This window comes from Phasianus colchicus, chromosome 24, assembly GCF_987193195.1.
Source record: "Phasianus colchicus chromosome 24, bPhaCol1.hap1.1, whole genome shotgun sequence".
Lineage (NCBI taxonomy): Eukaryota > Metazoa > Chordata > Aves > Galliformes > Phasianidae > Phasianus > Phasianus colchicus.
In genome coordinates this window covers 2687027-2705800 of record NC_143459.1, presented here as the reverse complement: position 1 = coordinate 2705800, position 18774 = coordinate 2687027, and the positions used below count along the sequence as shown (strand labels likewise).

The following is an 18774-nucleotide window of genomic DNA, read 5'->3' as shown; positions in this document are numbered from 1 at the left end:
AGCCCCACAGCTCTGCACCATATCTCTGCCCCCATAACTGCCCGATAGCGCTCCCTCTTGGCTGCCTAATTACTACCTCACGACCGTGCCCCACAGCTCCATCCTGGAATCCTCCTGGAGGGCTGCTGGGAGCTGACTGCCACACACTGCTTCCTAGGGGGGAGAGCCCCCGTGCCTGGAGTGCTGAGCTGAGTACGGCCCCAAATGTATGGAAGCCCCTCATCCCGCCTCCACAGAATGGCCAGGGTTGGAAGGGACCTCAAGGATCATAAATCTCCACATGCAGGGCCACCAACCTCCACATTTCATACCAGACCAGGCTGCCCAGCGCCCCATCCAACCTTGAACACCTCCAGGAATGGGGCATCCACAACCTCTCTGGGCAGCTGTTTCCACCACTCTCATAGGAAAGAACTTCCACCTGACATCCAACCTCAATCTGCCCTCCCTCAACTTCAAACCATTTCCCCTTATCCTGCTGTTATCTCCCCTTTCAAAGAGTTGATTCCCCTCCTGTTTGTAGGCTCCCTTTAGGTACCGAAAGGCTGCAATGAGGTCACCCCACAGCCTTCTTTTCTCCAGGCTGAACAAGCCCAGCTCCTGTCTTTGTAGGGGAAGTGCTCCAGTCCCCTAATCACCTTTGTGGCTTCCTCTGGACCCTCTCCAACAGCTCTATCTTTCTTGTACTGGGGGCTCCAGACCTGGACGCAGTTCTGCAGATAGGGCCTCACAAGAGCAGAGTAGAGGGGGACAATCACCTCCCTGTCCCTGCTGGCCATCCCGGCCCCCAGAGCCGCCCAACATGGGGATTCTCCACCCAGACCCCCCGGCGGCCTTCACGCACCATCACCCGAACGGACCCATCAGGAATTTCCTCCGCCTTTTATTTCCGCGCGGGCGCAGAATTACGGATACACCCACACAAACGCGGCGAAATACCTCGCGACACGCGACAACTCCGACGTTAGGGCTGTGAGGTCATCGGCGCCGTTACGATCTGAAACCCTCTCACATCCGCACTTCACCCCACAGCAACACACTTCCGGCCGCCCCGGAAGAGCTCACCCCGCACCCTTCCGCTATTTCCGGTCACGTGCTCAGCGCCGCCGTGCGTCGCGTCACGTGCGCGTCACGTGCCGCCGTCCCGGGCCGCTGAGGTCGGCGGCGCCGTCACGTGACCCGTGCCTACGCGCGGCGGGGCCGAGCGCAGATGGCGGACGCTGAGGCCGAGGCGGCTCCGCGGGCCGAGATGGCGCGGCTGGTGGCGGCGCTGCGGGGCCGGCTGTGGCAGCTGCAGACGGAACTGTGCGAGCAGGAAGTCTCGGAGGCGTCGTCCCGGGCCTACTGCCGCGGCTTCTGCCAGGTACGGGCCGCGCCGCTGGGGCCTCTGAACGCGGTGAGGCCGTTGCGAGACTTCGGTGCGGCGGGAGTGGGCGGAGTGCGGCGGGGGGGGCGCTGTTGCGGTGTCGCCGTGCGGGGCTGCCGCTGCGGTGAGGCGGAGCGCTGCGCCTTCGGGCCGCGCGGGGCCTCGGGGGGGGTTGGGGGGGGGAAGGGACGGGACGTTCTGCGTTCATCGCGGTTGGGAACGGCGCCGTGCAGGAGCCCGGCCGGCCGGGCTGCCCGTGTGCTGCGTCCGGGTCAGCGCTCGGTGTGAGCGGTGGTTTAATGCCGGTGATGAACGATTTTTGAATTGAATGATTAAATTCTTGAGCTTGGTTAAGTGCTGTGGGTGAGCGTTGCTTGTTTGCGATATAGCAATCTGTGCGGTTAACGAGTTATTGCTTCCTGAACGGCGTCTGTTAGTGAGAGCTGTGCGGTTACATCATCTGTCGTTGTTGGGTTCGGGTGCTTTTTCTGTTCAATCCGAAAGCGTTCTGTGCTTAAAACCCGACCTGCCAGCCTGTGCTCTCATTCCTTGCTGAATGGAAGGGCAACACCAGCTGCTGACTGTGGCTGACAGCCTCATGGGGGTCTGAAATGTGGTGTTAGTCATCACAGGGTTGTTTTACACCTGTAGGCTGTGTGCGTGGCCGTGCTGTTCTTTTGGGGGAAATCAGAGAATCAGTAAGGTTGGAAAAGACCTCTAAGATCGTTCAGTCCAACCATCCACCCACCCACCACCGTATTGCCCATGGACCGTGTCCCTCAGTGCCACCTCCCCGTGGTTCTGGAGCACCTCTGGGGATGGTGACTCCACCACTCCCTGTGCAGCCTCTGCCATTGCATCAATGCTGATTCTGAGAAGATCTTCCTAATACCCAACCTGACCCTCCCCTGGTGCAACTTGAGGCCATCACCTCTCATCCCATCACTGTTACCAAAAGCAGAGGCCAACTCCCACCTCCCCACAATCTCTTTTCATAGAGAACAGTGCGGTCTTTCCTGAGCTTCTCTTCTCCAGGTGGACCCATCCCATTCCCTCAGCTGCTCCCCAGCACTGTGCTTCAGACTCCTCAGAGCTCTGTTCCCTTCTCTGCACACACTCCAGACCCTCTGTATCTTTCTCACAGTGAGGGGCTCAAGGCTGAGCACAGCACTGAGGTGCAGCCCCAGCAGCACCAGCACAGAGGGATGGTCACCTTCTGCTGGCTGCATTGTTGTTGACAGCCAGGATGCCATAGGGCTCCTTGGCCACCTGGGCACCCTGCTGGCTCACATCCAGCTAAGTGTCACCAGCACTCCCAGGTCCTTCTCTTCATATCTCTTGGCTGCTGTGCCCCAAGCCCACGGCATTGCATGGTGCTGTTGTGACCAAAGTGCAGCACTCAGCACTCTGTCTCATTGAAGCTCATTCCATCAGCCTCAGCCCAGCAACCAGCCTGCCTAGCTCCCTCCATAGCACCTTCCTACCCTCAGGCAGATTGATGCTTCCCTGAACTTGATGCTGTCTACAAACTTAGTGCGGGTGCTCAGGATTTACTACAGTGCTGGAAAGGTTTGTTAGGTTCTGGTATTTGTGCTTTGCAAACTTCAGGGTACGGCTCACACATTCTGCAGTTTATCTCCCAAGTGCACTGAAATTTGTGACCATGCATTTACATGGAAATCTCTCCAATCTCTGTTACTTCTGCCTTGTTTCAGGCTTTACAAAAATGACCACCAGTACTGTTTATTGCAGCCAAGCGTTGGAACAAGGATTTGGCAGATGTTTGGCAGATACTATCAGGATGACCAACATGTGTATTCATTTGGTCACCCAGAATAAACTTATCCATTGCTGTCACCAGTTTTGGACAGTTCTGATTGCCATGATTGTTCTCTTAGAGATCCAGGGGAGGACATGCAGTTGTTGGACTGTCACCCAGCCACTTCAGTGGGGTGTGAGTTTGTGATGTTGTTGTGCTGTCAAACTTTGCTATGGGAGGGTATGATTTTACATCATGGTTTCCCCTTCTAACTGGGGATGTTTGTGGATATGGCACGGAGCTCTAGTGATAAAACTTCTCAAGGACCGAATGTCTGCTTCCACATTAAACTTAATAGAAAGTTGAATTGAGGTACTTAGCAGCTTGGAGGCCACCATTCATATCTTGTCATCTGCTCATTGAACTGCAGCAGGTCTTGCCTAGAGAGAAACTTGCTTCAGTTGTGTTTAAGTAGGGTCTGGAGGTGTAGTTGTGGTGAGGGCCATTAAAATACTTTGGGATTTGCCATCCTGTGGGTACATCTGGCACTGTGGGAGCGACTGATGCTGTCAGGGCACAACAGATGGTGAACCAAATAGTATCCAGACAGCTCTGTGCACAGAGAAGCAGCGTTGGTAACACAGAAACTTGTGCAGCTCTTTCTGGGAGCAGTGTCTGATGATGCTGCCTTCTTGGGCAGGAGAGGAAGATGATTGTTGAGGATGACACAACTAAGTGTCTTGGCACTAAATAGTGGGTTGGCTCTGCAGCTGTTGTGATGCACTGCACGTTCACATTATGAGGAACAAGTCTGTTGGGGTAAGTCTATATACACAGACACCAACTGGTAGGGTCAGGTTGTGTGTACATGAGGTTGCTCTGTTGTAAATATGAGCCAGTATCAATGAGGCAGAGCGTGCAGCATCTCAAAGAATCTCATCTGCTGATCCTCAGCACCATTTGGGTTGGTGAAACTGTTGGAGGACTTGCAGTTGTGGTCAGGTCTGTTAAAGAGGAGATATCTTTTTATTTATGTTAAACTCAAAGCTGGTGTAAGAACAGCTTTGTGAGAGGTGCACCTACGGCCTGCAGTGCTGCAGTACCTGCTTGGGAATCAGTGCAGAACTGAGGAGCTGGGTTAGTCTGTGGGTTGTGCTTGTGGCCTCTGTTGTCTGCATCCCACCCACTCTGGTTACATCTGTGACTGTAGTCAAAGGAAAGAGGATGTAGTGATGGTTTCAGTGTTTATCTGTTCCAGGAGAAGTTCCAGCTCATTGGCTGCTCAAAGAATTGCTAACTTTAGATGACCTCAGTGGTAAGATAGCACTAAGGGGAAGGGTGTAGTGTTTTCTAGCAAATGTGTATACTTTTGGGAAACATTGTAGAACGTTTTACAGGCCTTGTACTGTCATTGAATCATAGTCACTGAATTGTTTGAGTTGGAGAGGACCTTTAAAGGCCATCCAGTCCAACTCCCAGCAGTGGGCAGGGACCCCCACAGCTCCACGTGGTGCTTGGAGCCCCTCCAGCCTGAAAATGATGTACGTGCCTGTCATAACCAAGTACTAAATTGGGTAAGTTGCCATGAATGGATGTACTTTTAGACAGGTACAGTGATCAGTATATTCTGTTTCTGCAGTCGCTATAACGATAGACTCCTAGCAGGGTTTCTGAATAGATGATTTCATGGTAGTCATCAGTCATTTGAGTATCTCAAGGAATTACGGCTTGACAGCCTTTGTAATTCTTCTAATGCCTTATTTTGTTTATGAAATCCTCCACTAGTTTCTTAGAGAGGCACTTACATCAGTAAACAATCATTAGTAACTCACTGCTTTTGTTAATGAGCTTTGTGTGGTTTTTAAGGATGGTTTCTGTAAACTTCCAGCCTCCTTAAAACTGTTAACATTGTGGTTTGGGTTAGTTTATACTTGAATTCATACAGGGGTTATATTACTGAGTTCTGGGAGAATAGCCTGCAAAACAGTCTTAGTTTTAGTACTTCCATAGATTTCATTGTTAAATATCACACGTGGTTGTGCTGCTTGAGTGGATGTCTGCATTCTTTATTTTTTGACCCTGGGACTATTAAGGTATGAGTTAGATCACTGACACAGCATTGGGCAGTGCACAGAACAGCATGGAACTGGCTGCTTATTTCTTGCTACATTGAACACTTTAGAAGTTTCTGACCACTGTAATGACTGCATTTATTTTAGCAAGCTCACCATCGTGCCTGGTCAGCAATGTCCTGCCACAGTCTGATGTAATCACACGTTATCTCGAGGTGTCAGAGGCACAGCCTGAAGTGATAGGACTTGACCAAACCTCTAACTAAACTCTTCCCATACAGTCTTGGCCCTGAGGATTGCCCAAAGCTCAGCATCGTTGCCTTTTTTTCTTTGCAGCTGACCTTAATGTTGGTAGTTGGTTTGGACTGGAGGAGGTTGTAGATGGTAAGAACACCAGCTGTAGGGTCCCTGCCTCCAGAGAGGAGGTGCTGCCTGGAAGCAGGATGCACTGTCCTTAGCTCAGCACCCTGCCTGCTCTGTGTTATGCAGTGGTTGGTAGGAAAACAACGCACCACTGATCAAAAGTTTAAGAAGCTAAGGAAATGCTACTGTCAAAACTGTACTATTTTTCTTAAAGTAGGCTGGATTTTAGGTGGCTTCTTCAGTACTGTGCCTGTGTTTGGAATGTGGCTACATAATGGTATGATCTGGGTTCTGTAGTTCTCTACTGATGGCCTCATGTTTGTTGTATTGATATATGTGTGTCTTTAATACAGTACAGCTTGATAGATGTTCTTAATCTCAGTGATGGGATGTTTTACTGAGGGATGTGGTTTTGTGGGAAGTGTTGGTGGGAGGTGGTCTTAAACTGAGACAGGGGAGGTTTAGGTTAGATATCAGCAAGAAGTTTTTCACCCAGAGGGTGGTGAGGCACTGGAACAGGTTGCCAAGGAGGCTGTGGATGCCCCATCCCTGCAAGCATTCAAGGCCAGGCTGGATGTGGCTCTGGGCAGCCTGGGCTGCTGGTTGGTGACCCTGCACACAACAGGGGGTTGGGACTGCATGATCACTGTGGGCCTTTGCAACCCAGGCCATTCTTTGATTGTAGGTGGACGGTTGGATTGGATGATCTTGGAGGTCTCTTCCAACCTTGGTGCTGCTGTGATACCATTGCTACGTATGTGGATCTGCCTTTGTGACACTTGCACAGAAGAAGCCCTCCTTTAGAATAAGAATTCACTTTCAGAATTCACCCACCATCTCTACTGGATATTGCACGTTGATATTTGTTTCTTAAAGAAAAGTGTACTATGAGACCTTCTAACAAAAACCCATTTTCTTTCAGACACTTCTTCACTACGCTGGCAGTCGGGGTGCATCAGAACATATTTTACCTTTTTTGGAAGTGTATCGGATCTCCATCCAAAGCTTTGCCAATGCACGGCCTTACTTGACCACAGAATGTGAGGATGTTCTCTTGGTGCTGGGCAGGCTGGTGCTGTAAGTGTTAAGTTGATACATTTGTGTTTTAAAATACATTTAAAAAAAGGACATAAACAACACTTAACAAATGAACAGGTGACTCGTTGAAATGCAGCGTAATACTTAACTTGACAGCTGTGTTTAAGATGTATTATCTAGTTCCTCTGTACCTGGGTAGGTGTGAAGGTATTAGAAAGACTCTGTTCCTTCATAAAAGTTCTAACAATTATTTTCTTAGTAGAAAAAGCCTAGTTCTCATTGAACACAAGCTTTAATGCTAGACTTTCATGCCCAGATGAAGAAACCTGCATCGGTCTCGGTGCAGTTGCTGCCTTTGTGTGTCCTTCTGCTTGTAGTGCAAGGAAGTTACGAGGAGATCCCCTTCTGAGAACAAGAAGCTGTTTGTGTTGGTTACAGACTAAGTTTTGTGTATGGGATAACCACGTGTGATTTAACCTGAGCTCTCTGACCAGTGTCTGTAGGCGCTCGGATGATTTAAAGCAGAACGATTCTTGTAAAGCAATTCTCCTTTTTATTTGTTTTTACTGCTGGAAGCAAAGTTGGAATTTCTCTTACATTTTCACAGACACTTTCAAGTGCAGGGATGCTGCTTGTGATTGTGAAAACCGTAGTGTAAGGGCTTTCAAAACCACCAGTTAACAACCTTAACTCCAGAAGGATAACAGCACTGCTGGTGAGGTTTTGTTCAAGGCAGAAGGGCAAAGTTTCTGAACTTTAGCTGTAAAGCTCTTTGTAAAATGTGAGTAGTTTAGTCTTTCAGTGGGCTTAGTTTTCTGTTTTGTCTGTCAGTAGTTGGCTTGTTTGTGTTCTGAAGTCAAGTGTTGTTTTTGAGAAGGCTTTTGCAAGACGTTTTGTAATGTATGAACTTGAGATATCAGTCAGAACCAGATATCTCCTTATGATGCTTTTTCTTTTTAATATTTGGAGTTACGAGAAAATATGAACTAGCAGTGGTTTATTTTTTTTCTACTTCTGTCTAGGAGAGAAAAATACATAAAATCAGATTCCTTCCCACCTGAATTACTTTACAGTCCTCTCCTTGTTTGTTTAATTTAAGATGCTTACATGGAAACTGAAAGCTTACACTGTAAATAGTTCAGCTTCTGGCCTTGTGGTTTCCTGGCCTGCACTGAGTGAAGAGGAATTGTCTTGGGCCTCATATATAATATCCCAATGTTGCCAAAAATAACTTGTTTTAATAAAAAATGTATTAGAAAATAAGAGCAGCGACAACACAACAAAACTAGTGGGATGTGTGACCTTGTAGCTGTGAAACCAAGCATCAGTGGTTTGATGGCAGTGGTTGGAGCTCTCAGTGAACTCTCAGGGTGTTGTTAGAGATTTCTGATGAAGTTTTACTCTTCCTGTGCTTCATCCATGAAAGCAAAGTTGTTGACAAATGGATGTGCTGCCAAAAGGTGATGGCATGAATAAGGTGTGACTGTGAAGTGAGGGGTATCTTCCTATGGTAAGAGGCATAGTCAGGTTTTTGAGTTGATTTGCAACTCTACACATTCCTCTTAAAGACTGGCAGGTCAGATATTTATGTTGAATGAAAATGGAGTCACAGATATACAAAAAATAGATGTCTTTCTCAGCAATTTTGAAAACTATTTTCAAATTCCTTTATCAGAATAGAAAGTAGGGCTGCATGTTTTCCTCTGTTCACAGGACTGTTTGGCCAACACATTAAAATGCATGAAATCACTTGCCATAACTTGAGCTTGCCATAATTCAATTTGGTTTGAAGCATAACACTGAGTTGTTTTTTGACCCCAAAGACACGTTTCACTCATTTAAAGGAGTGGTCAAATCCTCCCAAAATGTCATCCACCCATCTGCCATTTTTAATCTTCAAGTTCTGGCACAGAATTTCCCTCGGATTCCATAAATGCTTTGATTTCATTCCATAAACTGTAAAATCTTTTGAACATTTTACCCCAACTTAGCCACCTTCCTTCAGAAAGATGAAGAACGGCCCATAACCAGCATCTGTACTTCTAAGGAACTCCAGGAGCTGGCGATGATTCAGTCCCTTGTATTGATGACATTCACAGCTTTGATGATGATTTGCATGGCATTATCCATTTTTAAGCTTTTGCAGATAAATTTTCTTGATGTACGACGTGATGATATTTAACCAGACGTGAGTTGCCGTGGCAATTGCATCCTCTTTATTAATTTTGTAAGTCCCACTGTTTTACCAACCACCACTGGGGCACCGTAGAATATCAGAAATTGGAAGGGCCCACAAAGATCATTGAGTCCAACTCTTGGCTGTATACAGGACCACCCAAAATTCAAACCCTGTATCTGAGAGCCTTGTCCAGATGCTCCCTGAACTCCAGCTTCAGTAGCTCTACCAGATCTGCTGACAAATGTTAAATAAAATGGCTTTAATGTAATTTTTTTACTGCTTCATACAAATCAAGAGATTTAGTTGTGCATTTTAATGGCAACAAAGAAAGCATTTCATTATCAATACCTCTAATGAGAATGGAGCCGTGTCTGTAGCATCAGTATTTTCACTTACTGTCAAAGCATGCTATTTAAAATTAGCTGCTTTATTCTCCATATTTCTTTCAATAGCTTTTCCTATTTTTCCATCTGTTTGGCTGCAGTCTGCTGATCTTAGAAACATTTTTTATTAGCATGAATTCTTGTCACATTGCTTATAGCTGCTGCCTTGATGGTGTGGGGCTGCAGGCCAGGCAGGCTGCCTCAGCTGGCGCCCAACACGTCTCTTTGCAAAACACCTTGACAGTTTCCACTCTGTCTAATTGTATTCTCAGTATTCCCATCCTTTTTTTTTTTTTTTAAATCATTATTCTGCTGGTTCCTACTCATTTAGCTTTAAAAGTTTGCCTTCTGTCTTTGTATGTGGGGTCACTGATGCCTGGAGTACAGCTTCTTTCATCTTTCAGGGTGCAGCTTGTATCCTTGGCTCACTTTGTGGCTGATGTGGTAGAATCATCCTGTTCTTGTTACGGTTACAGTTAAGAGGAATCTGAAGAATAAAAGAGGCAATGTGTGAGGTCATGGGTAGTTCTGTGTCACGGGTTGTTAGGTGTGCTGTTTTCCCACTCTGAGCTCTCCCATCATATCTTTACATAAGTTTAAACAGGAAGGAGAGAGGAGCTGAGGCAGGGAATTAGAGGTGAAAGTTAAGTTCTATGGGGGAGGAAGAATGTTACTTAGGGATATGGAAATGTGCTGTTCTGATGGGACTTGTGGGAGCTGTCATAGACACACAGTTTTCATACTCCCCTCATCCCTGAAAGTTGATGCTGGTGCAGTGTGAGGATGTTCTGGTCCATTGCCTAACGTTAGAAAATAGAAGGAAAGCTTGGAGTGGTTGTGGTGTGCAGGATGGGTGAGTGAATGTGAGGGGGAAAAAGAAAGGCCTTCATTGTGACCCGTGGATCAAATAGAATTCAGGATGCTCATTTCCACTACAGCAAAGCACAGAATCATAGAGGCTGGGAGGAGTATCTGCCCAACCCATCCCCAGCTGTTAAGGCAGTCATTTGAAAGGGGAGTTCAGCATTTCCACGTCTTCAGCAGGTGTTTGATGTACTTTTTCAATCACTGGAAGAAAGGAGATCTGAATATCTAAGTAGAAATAACTGTGGTTAGAGCAGTGAGTCTGATGTGTGTTGCTTCCAGCAGGAGAGCCCTTGCTTTTCATAACAGCTCTGTGAGGAGGCAGGTGTGGTAGTCCAGTATCTTTGCATGTCTAACACAGCATTATTCTGTCTAATAAAGTGTTGTAGTTTAATTCACTGACTCAGATGCACCACTGCTGGCTGTCCTTAAGGGTTAATTCAACTCAGAACAAATGCAGAGTAATTTCTGGCTGCAGGTGGATTATTCCTGCTGGTCTTCTAACACAATTAAATTGCTGTCTATAAAAGTGGTAGTATAATAATTGTATGCAGATATGAAGCATTGGGTTTACTTGACTCAGAGTTGCTCTGTAGAATAAAGAAAGTGAAATCAGGGAGTATGTTATGGGTAGAAAGCATGAAATGAAGGAGAAACCCCAAGGCCTTGTTGTTTAACAGAGCAAAGGAGTGGGAAGGTTGGACAGCTTTCAGTAGAGTTACACCATGAAACTGTGCCTTTGAATTGTACAGAGTGATGTTAGGAAGAACCAGGAGCATTCTGCTGAGCTAAAGCCAAAGCTGTTCTGTTCAGTAGCAGTTGACTTTCTCTTTGAGAAGAATGGCAACTTCTTCATTTTGTGTTCTCATCCTGAGTTACACTGAATGGCCGTTCCTCCCTCTTGCTTCTAAGGGAGGACAGAGAGTCTTTGTGCAGCTGTACATGAGTGACTTCTAACAAAAAATTAAAGACAATGACTTGTTTTTCTTGGCAAAAAAAAAGAAACCCAACAAATCTCTGATGGGCTTTTGTGGTTGTGCTGTAAGCTGTTATGTGCTGGTGTACTCCTGGAGCTTCACACTTCAGAAATGACTCCAGGAGAAGACTGCAGGATTCAAAGATTTCTTGGCTCAACTCAGTCCTGGGTTGCTACAACAGATGATATTTTTCTAGGTATAAACTCAGCCCTTTTATTTTCATAGGCTGATATCTCAGTCTATATTCACATAATGCTTTGGGAATCATATCTAAAAATCTCTCCATAGGCCAGGTAGCACCCAAGTGCTTAACTGCAGGAAAAACTGTGTGAAACCTCATTTTGCTTGTAGTTTAAGCCTGCTATCTTTCTGTAACTAATATATATATGAAAAAATATTTTTACAGCAAGCTTTTTTCCCCAAATTAAATTAGTGGAAGTAGATAGGACAGTTGGGTCTTTAACAAAATGAAATGTGCAGCAGAAAACTTCAAAAGCACACTGACAGCAAAGTTGGGTAGTACCCAAACTCACATTTGCTTTATGGTCATCTCTGTCTTCTCCCCTTCCCCACACTTAGCTCTTCTGTCTCTGGGAGCAGTGTGTTGTCCAGTCATGTCTTCTACTTAATATTTAAGAGTGGAGGTATTTAGCAATAATTAGCATGAATTAGAACTATTGAACAATGTAGGTCTAACTTAGAGCAATAATTTGGTGTGTTTCTTGTATGGGAGCCCTCGACTGATTTTCTTTCTCAATGTTGATGTGAACTGTGGGATTTTTTCTGCTGTACGTCAGTCCTGTGGTTTCTCTAGATGTTGCACTGTGGTTGATGTATTTAGTTTGACTTGGTGACGTTGTTCTGTGCAGCACTTGGGGTTTTTGTTATCTACTTGCTCAGTGTAAGCTTAGATAACTCCCATTTGTGAACAGTGTAGGCAATAGTGTTAATGCTTTGTGTCCAAAGAAATTGGTCAGTGTTAATCAAGATAAAGTGAATATTCTAAATGTGTATGGTCATTTCCTTGTTTTTTTCTCCTTTAAAAATTAGCATTAGCCTGATGGCTTAAATGAAGGAACAGCAATTAGGTCTGACTTTCTCCTCCATTTCAGAAGAGTAGAAATTCTGTAGTGCAAAGTTCCTAAGCTGCATTGAACAGACTTCCTTTTTGATGATAGCAGTCTTATCCCAGGAAGGCTGTGCATGGTGAAAAGGAGTACTCCTCTGTATTGACAACTGATGCCCAACTCTAGGGCTGGTGTTGGCCTTTAATTGATCTATGCAGTCAAATGTAGTTCAGTGTTACTGTCATTTCTCTGTTAAGTAATGTCTGTCACAAACGTTATCTATCATAAAAACAGAATTTGTTCAGGTAGCTTACTTGCCTCTTACTTTTCCAGGAGTTGTTTTGAGCTGCTCCTTTCAATTCCTGAAAGTGAATTGCCACATGAGGTGTGGCTAGAATTCCATCAGTCCATACAGGTAAGTGTTCTGGATTTCTTTTTTTCCAATTTTACATATTTTTTTAATATATGTTTTCCTTTTTAAAAAATCCTTATTCAGCCTTTACTCATGTTCAGTAACGTATCTTATTTTAAGAAGAAACACACAGCACACTATATATTTTGATCCAATTTAGCACGTGATCTCAGATGTGAGTAGAGATGTGCTAGGGAGGAGTTGCTGTTAAGAAGACACACTGTTCACTTTGCTTGTTTGGGTTGCTGAATGTCATCATCTGAGGGACAGCAGCCTTCTCAGGAGTACAACTTCAGCCTTGCCCAAGTTGATAGTTTTGTTCTGTAGTTACATCTTGCTGCAGGGGAGGCAGCAGATGATGTATGTTTACTGTGCCTAAGACAGTGGCTTCTGGCTCATCTGGAACATGAAACACAGTAGCAGAGGGGCTTGGGATAAGTATCACTAAGATGCAGCAAACCTTAGCTGCTGTAGTATGATGCTCAAAAATGTGCTTGTCTTCTTTGGCACTTGTTAATTGGAAAGTGCTTTCTGGGTGTAACACATCTGTCCTCAGAAAAGATAAATCTGTGTATCCAGGAATTGTCTTTTGTGTTTGGGTATCTTACAGAACTGTGCAGAGCTCAAAACTCTGTAGTTCAGATTCTTTCTCTGATAAATGGTTCTGGGAAGAGATATTTGAGTCACACTGCTGCATGTAACGCATGCTGAGAACTGGTGACTTCCTAAAGCTGTCTCTTGCAGTGTTGCTGCATTAAGCACTTGTAATTTAAGAGATTCTTCTTTGTCTTGTGTATGTTACGCAATTTCTCAACAGTAAGAGCTGTGAATATCTTGAATTACGTGCTTCTGTTCAAATGATGCCACAGGAATTGGCATAAATTCTCAGGACTTGCAGTAAAACTGTTAGTCGATAGTGACATCCATGGCAGCACCTTCTTTGCTATCTGTCCCCTTCGTGCTCACCCCAAGGCTCTCTGCCCTGGCATCCCTAACAGCAGGGAATGTACAGTCTGATCCCTTTCCCATAGGAATGTTTTGAAAAGAAGTTCCTGGTGTCATACTGCTGAGAAAGATGAGAAGTGGGAGCTGTCAAAATGTGCTTGTACTTTTGTGGATAAGATGCAGGGTTTGCTAGCACATCTGTAGCAGTTCTCTTAATTTCCCAGTGATGTTTGTGGTTCCTATATCATCACATGTACAGCTCTCCTAAAGCTCCAACCTGAGCATTTTTGGGCAGCAGTGCTGACTTAACATGTCACTCACCTGTCAGATTCTACTGGCCACCATCTAGCTGTGTATAAAGTGGGGAATTGATCTTGTGTTAATCAAAAATAAATATTAAAAAAATCTTCCCTCTGAGACTCTTTCAGATGAATTTGTTTTCAAACTGTACAGGAAGGGAAGACCTGAGAGAAAGAGCAGCTGTGTCAGCATGATGGTTGCTTAGGTCATTTTTGCAAATGCTTGAATACCCCATGAAACTTTGTGTGTTGTAACTTTTTTAGGCTCTTAGCACTGCTTAAGAGCTCTTGAAGCTCTGGTTAAGGGCACTTAAAGTCTCTTGAATACTCAGGGTGTGACTGTAATGTTGAATTGGTTTTCTTTGACCTTGTAAGTGACATTTCAGGCTCAAGGGCAGAAATCAGTTACTGTAAGCATCACACATCTTTGAATCTGTAAATTAGCACCAGCTCTTCTACTGCTATCAACAGCTGATTTTTGAGATGGTCTTGCAGACAGGTGTCTTGCTGTTTAGCTTTCTGAGTAATTTTTAGAGGTGGCTTAGTCTTTAATGATGAACTTCAATTACTGATCATGCTTGGAGGTCAGAGCTGGGAATGTGGACTGTATTTCCATCTTTGGACAGAACTTTTGCATTCCTTCTGTTAGCTTGCTTTATGTTCTTGCTCTCAGAGTAGTCTCAGGTGGAAGCACTATCTCACACTTCCATGTTCTTGCAGTACATGGAGTAAATGCACTGGACGTGCAGCCCTTCAAGCTGTCTGTTGTGGAAGAGTTGTGGTTCAGCTGGATTTAGAAGAGAGCTCCAATTTTACTCTGTAGGACTATTTTGGATCAGGTTGCTGAGGGTTCTCCTTCTCATTCTTAGTCATGTTAAGCATCTCTAAGAATTTAAATACCAAAATGCTCCAGTGAGCACATGCTTTATCAGGATTTCCCTTTATTATGACTATTCTATTGACTCTTACAATTAATGAAGAGTTTAGTTCCATCTGGCTTCTGAGTATTCCCCCTTCACTCTGTCCTCCTGTGGTTGCACACTCCTCTGAAGGCCTTTGCTGGACTTGATCCACTGGCAAGTGTGTTGTACTGGAGAGCCCCAGTCAGTGTGTTGTACTGCAGTAGAGCCTCAAAAATAGCAGACAGAGGGGAATAAACACTTGACCAACCTCTTAGTCATGCTCTTGTTAAGGCAGTTCAGCATAGGTGGCCTTGTTTGCTGTAAAGGCTCATGGCAGACTGATGTTTCCCTTACAGACCCTAAAGGCCAGTTCTACCAAGCTGGAACCAATCTAGTTGGTCACCAGCCTCCACAGATACTTAACATAAAAATCATAGCATGTCCTGAGGCAGAAGAGGCCCACAGGAATCATTGAGTCCAACTCCTGGCTCAACAAAGGACTACCCAAAATCCAAACCGTGTTTCTGAGAGCATTATATGAATGCTTCTTGAGCTGCAGCAGGTGACTTGGGGTGTTCTGTGCCAGGTGCAAGGCTTTGTGTTTCCCTGTGTGGAACTTGAAGTCCTTGTCAGCTCCTTCCCACAGCTTGTTGGAACTCCTTCTGTATGACAGCTCTGCTCTGCAGCACGCCTGCTGTTCTCCAGGTTTTGTGTGAGGTACAGACCAGCAGAAAATGTATTCTTCCACATTATTCAGCCCATGAATAAAGATGTTGAAAATGTCAGCCTAGCGTTGACCCTTGAAAAATGCTAGTAAGAGACAGCTGCTCTTTAGTCTTTGTATAGTCACAAAGCTTTTGAACCTGACAGTTGAGCTCATTTTACCACCCACATTATTCTCTCCTTTTCCATAGTGTAACAAGTTAGTTGTGGAGATGCTATGGGAGGCTGTTTAAAGTCTTGCTATGCCTGTGTGAGCAGCACTGACTGCTCTCATGTCATCTGCAGTCTGTTGTCACAGAGTGTATTCAGGTTGATCAAGTATTACTTGCTAAAGTAAGTCCTTTCTATTTCCATTCCCACTGTTGTTGTTCTTTATGTGTCTGAAGATCATTTTCAGGAGAATTTGTCCCACTCTCTTGCTGAGGACATTGACTATGATGACTGATCTGTAATTCCCTGGGTTCTTCTCCTTTGTTTTGGAAAATGAGGGCAATGTGATTTTGTTTTGTGGTTATTTTGTTGTTTTTTTTCTTCCTGTATGCAGCAGGAGCCTTCCCACAGTAGTCATGCTCTGTCTGAAATGAGCAGCAGTACTCAAAGCTGTTGTTTGAGGCTAGCTGGTTACCTCCCTGCTATACTTGCATGGTAAATTGTTAATGCAAATCTCTGTAGTTAATAAAACAGCACGAAATGCATTCCTAACTAGATTGGGGAAGCACAAAACATGTATTGCTTGTTCCTAGTCTTGTGCTTCTTGTGACAGTAAGATCTCCTACAGATGGAATGCTTTTTGTTACAGACCAAGTTGCAGAGCACAGGGTTCTTCCTCATCCTCTAAAATTATGCATATTATGTTATGTGAGCATGGGAGAAGGTGGTTGCAATGAGTAGTACACACATCTTTCTGTTGGCCTTTTTCATTATTGAGTCTTTGTGTAGTTCTTGCTGGGAATGTTTTTCTCACAGATTTGCACACATTCTCTGTTAACTGACAAAGCACCCCAAAGTCAGCTGGATGCACAGCCTCCTTGAAGAGCCTCGTGCACTGAGTCCATCAGTCACTAGAAAAACAAAGCTGTCAAGGTGATGCATATGGGTCAGTATAAGCTTAAAACTGGACACAGGCTTTGGTGGTGAAGTAGTAATTGTTTATCCATTATAGATAAGGCAGGGAGGTTGGAACTTGATCCTTGAGGTCCCTTCCAGCCTAAGCCATTCTGTGATGATGAGTATGCTGTGGTCCACTCAGAGCAGACATGTATAATTAGAGGGGGAAGAGGTGAAGGTTGCCTGTCGGCTGTGTTTTTAATTTGGTGTCTCTTAAGTAGCTTGTGGAGTGGTATGGTTTTATTAGGAATCCTTTAAGAAGCTTCTGAGACTCTGACAGCTGTGGATCAATGTAAGTGAAATCTCTCTGCAGGAATGTAATTTTCTGCTTATGAATCTTTTACTGGGAATAAAGCTGCTCTCCTCAGTAGATGGGTGCATCACCCAAGAGTTAAATTTAGGTTTTCCTGTGCAGAGACTTAGGGCGTGAGATTTGCTGCAGTATTAGAAATGGAAGTGATATCAATAGTTGGTCTGAAATGAACATCTGATAACTAGAGACTGCTGAACATCTAATGTATTGAAGGATAGCTAACCATGAAATGCAAAGATGTCTTTTACTCTGAATGCCTAATGGAAAAGTCCTGAGGAGAAGAACTTGGAGGTTTTGGTGGACAAGAAGTTGAAGGTGAGCAGCCAGCAGTGTGTGCTTGCAGCTCAGAAGGCTGACAGGCTGCACAGAAAGCAGTGTGGTGAGCAGGCTGGGGGGAGGTTGTCCCCTCTGTTCCTCTCTTTTGATATCCCACTGTGTTCAGTTCTCAGCCCCAGCACAGGAAGGATGTGGAGCTGTTGCCATGGGGGTGGAGGAGGCCATGATTCTCATAGGGGAGCACTGTACCCTATAGAGGGAGACAGGAGCTGCAGTTTTTCAGCTTGGAGAAGAGAAGGCTCTGGGAAGACCTCAAAACAACCTTCCAGTACCCAAAAAGGGCTTCTAAGAAAGCTAGAGAAGTTTTACAAGGGCCTGGAGTGACAGAACAAAGGGTACCAGGTTTAAACTGAAAGAGGGGAGGTTTAGACTGGGTAATTGGAAGAAATTCTTGGTGGTGGTGGTGGCAAAGGCCTGGCACAAGATGCTCAGGGTTAATGTGGGTGCCCCATGCCTGGAGGTGTTGGATGGGGGTTCTAGAGGAATGTGTCCCTGCCTGTGACAAGAGGAGGGCTGGACTCTACGGGTCCTATGTTGTATACTGTGTGATTAAGAATACTGCTAATTGTAAGCACAGCTCGTTAGAACTAGAGTCATGTAATCATGTGTCAAATTCTCTGTTAAACTGGAGATGTGGTGTGACTGATGAGAGAAGCACTTTATTGCCCAGGAAGCCACCAGTTGCTGCAGTTAATTGGTTTCACTTTGTCAGTTTGGGGGAAATTCTGCTCAGTGATACTGTGAGTTTTTCAGAGATAATTTTCCTGCTAGAAACACAAGTGCTGGAATCTCTGAGAGTTCTTTCACAGGTGCTCCCATTGCTCAGATCCTTCCATAGCTTGAGGATGGTTTTTCATTCATTGCTTCCCTCAGATGAGCAGATAGATGAACACCACCAGCTCCCCTTCCTCTGCATTAACCTTTAGGGTGTGTTTGTGAATTTGAACTTCATACCAATGTGCTTTAATACCTCTCACAGAAACAACCAGCTCGTCTCACTAGCATTAATGGTAAATATAACATTTGAGGCTCACAATACTTCAACTTCATGTTTAGAGCTGTTTAGTCTTAATTCCTGTTTCTCAAATGGCACTCAATGCTTTGTTGTAGAGTTATCCTTCATCTCTTATATTGCAATTTCTTTATTTCTTTTTATTCAGAGCTAGAAAATAGTGGTAGACTTAAATGTGAGGGCAATGCTGCACACATTCAAGAAGAAACATGAAAATTGCAGAGTTACAACTGGAGAATTGATTATTATTTTGAACTAAGAAGTCAGTTAAGTTTCAGGACGTTGAAATTGGCAAGCAGTATCACAGAATTAGAGAAATGTACATGAGAAAGGATGTTGTATTGTTAAAAGCCCAGCGCAAGCACCTCAGAGCAGTAATGGCTCTGAAGAGTGGTGTGAAATTGTTAGAATGCAATGAAATATGAAGATCTGTAATTAAAAATTATATGATTTTAATGTTTGACAAAGACTTTTAATGATTTATTTCTGTTTTTTTAGGATTCACATGATGCTTTACTGGAGTTTGGGAATAACAACCTCCAAATACTGGTGGATATCACAAGGGAAGGAGTATGGAAAAATCCAGTTCTTATGAAAATTCTATCCCAGCAACCTGTAGAAACAGAGGAAGGTAAGCAGGAGGTGTTGGCAATGAGG

At 44.6% G+C, this 18774-nt stretch overlaps 1 protein-coding gene across 2 annotated transcripts in view; it reads left to right on the top strand.

The window, feature by feature from the left end:
• Window positions 1–211: 211 nt before the first annotated feature.
• The window catches only part of RLF (RLF zinc finger), a 29124-nt gene continuing 10561 nt past the window's right edge, over window positions 212–18774 (top strand). Inside the window, exons 1-4 of one of the 2 annotated variants that reach the window (XM_031595048.2) lie at window positions 212–1363; window positions 6483–6637; window positions 12402–12483; window positions 18616–18748. In XM_031595048.2, the coding sequence (XP_031450908.2) occupies window positions 1211–1363; window positions 6483–6637; window positions 12402–12483; window positions 18616–18748 (523 nt within the window). In that variant the 5' untranslated portion in view covers window positions 212–1210. The other variant, XM_090123902.1, reaches the window with a different exon arrangement.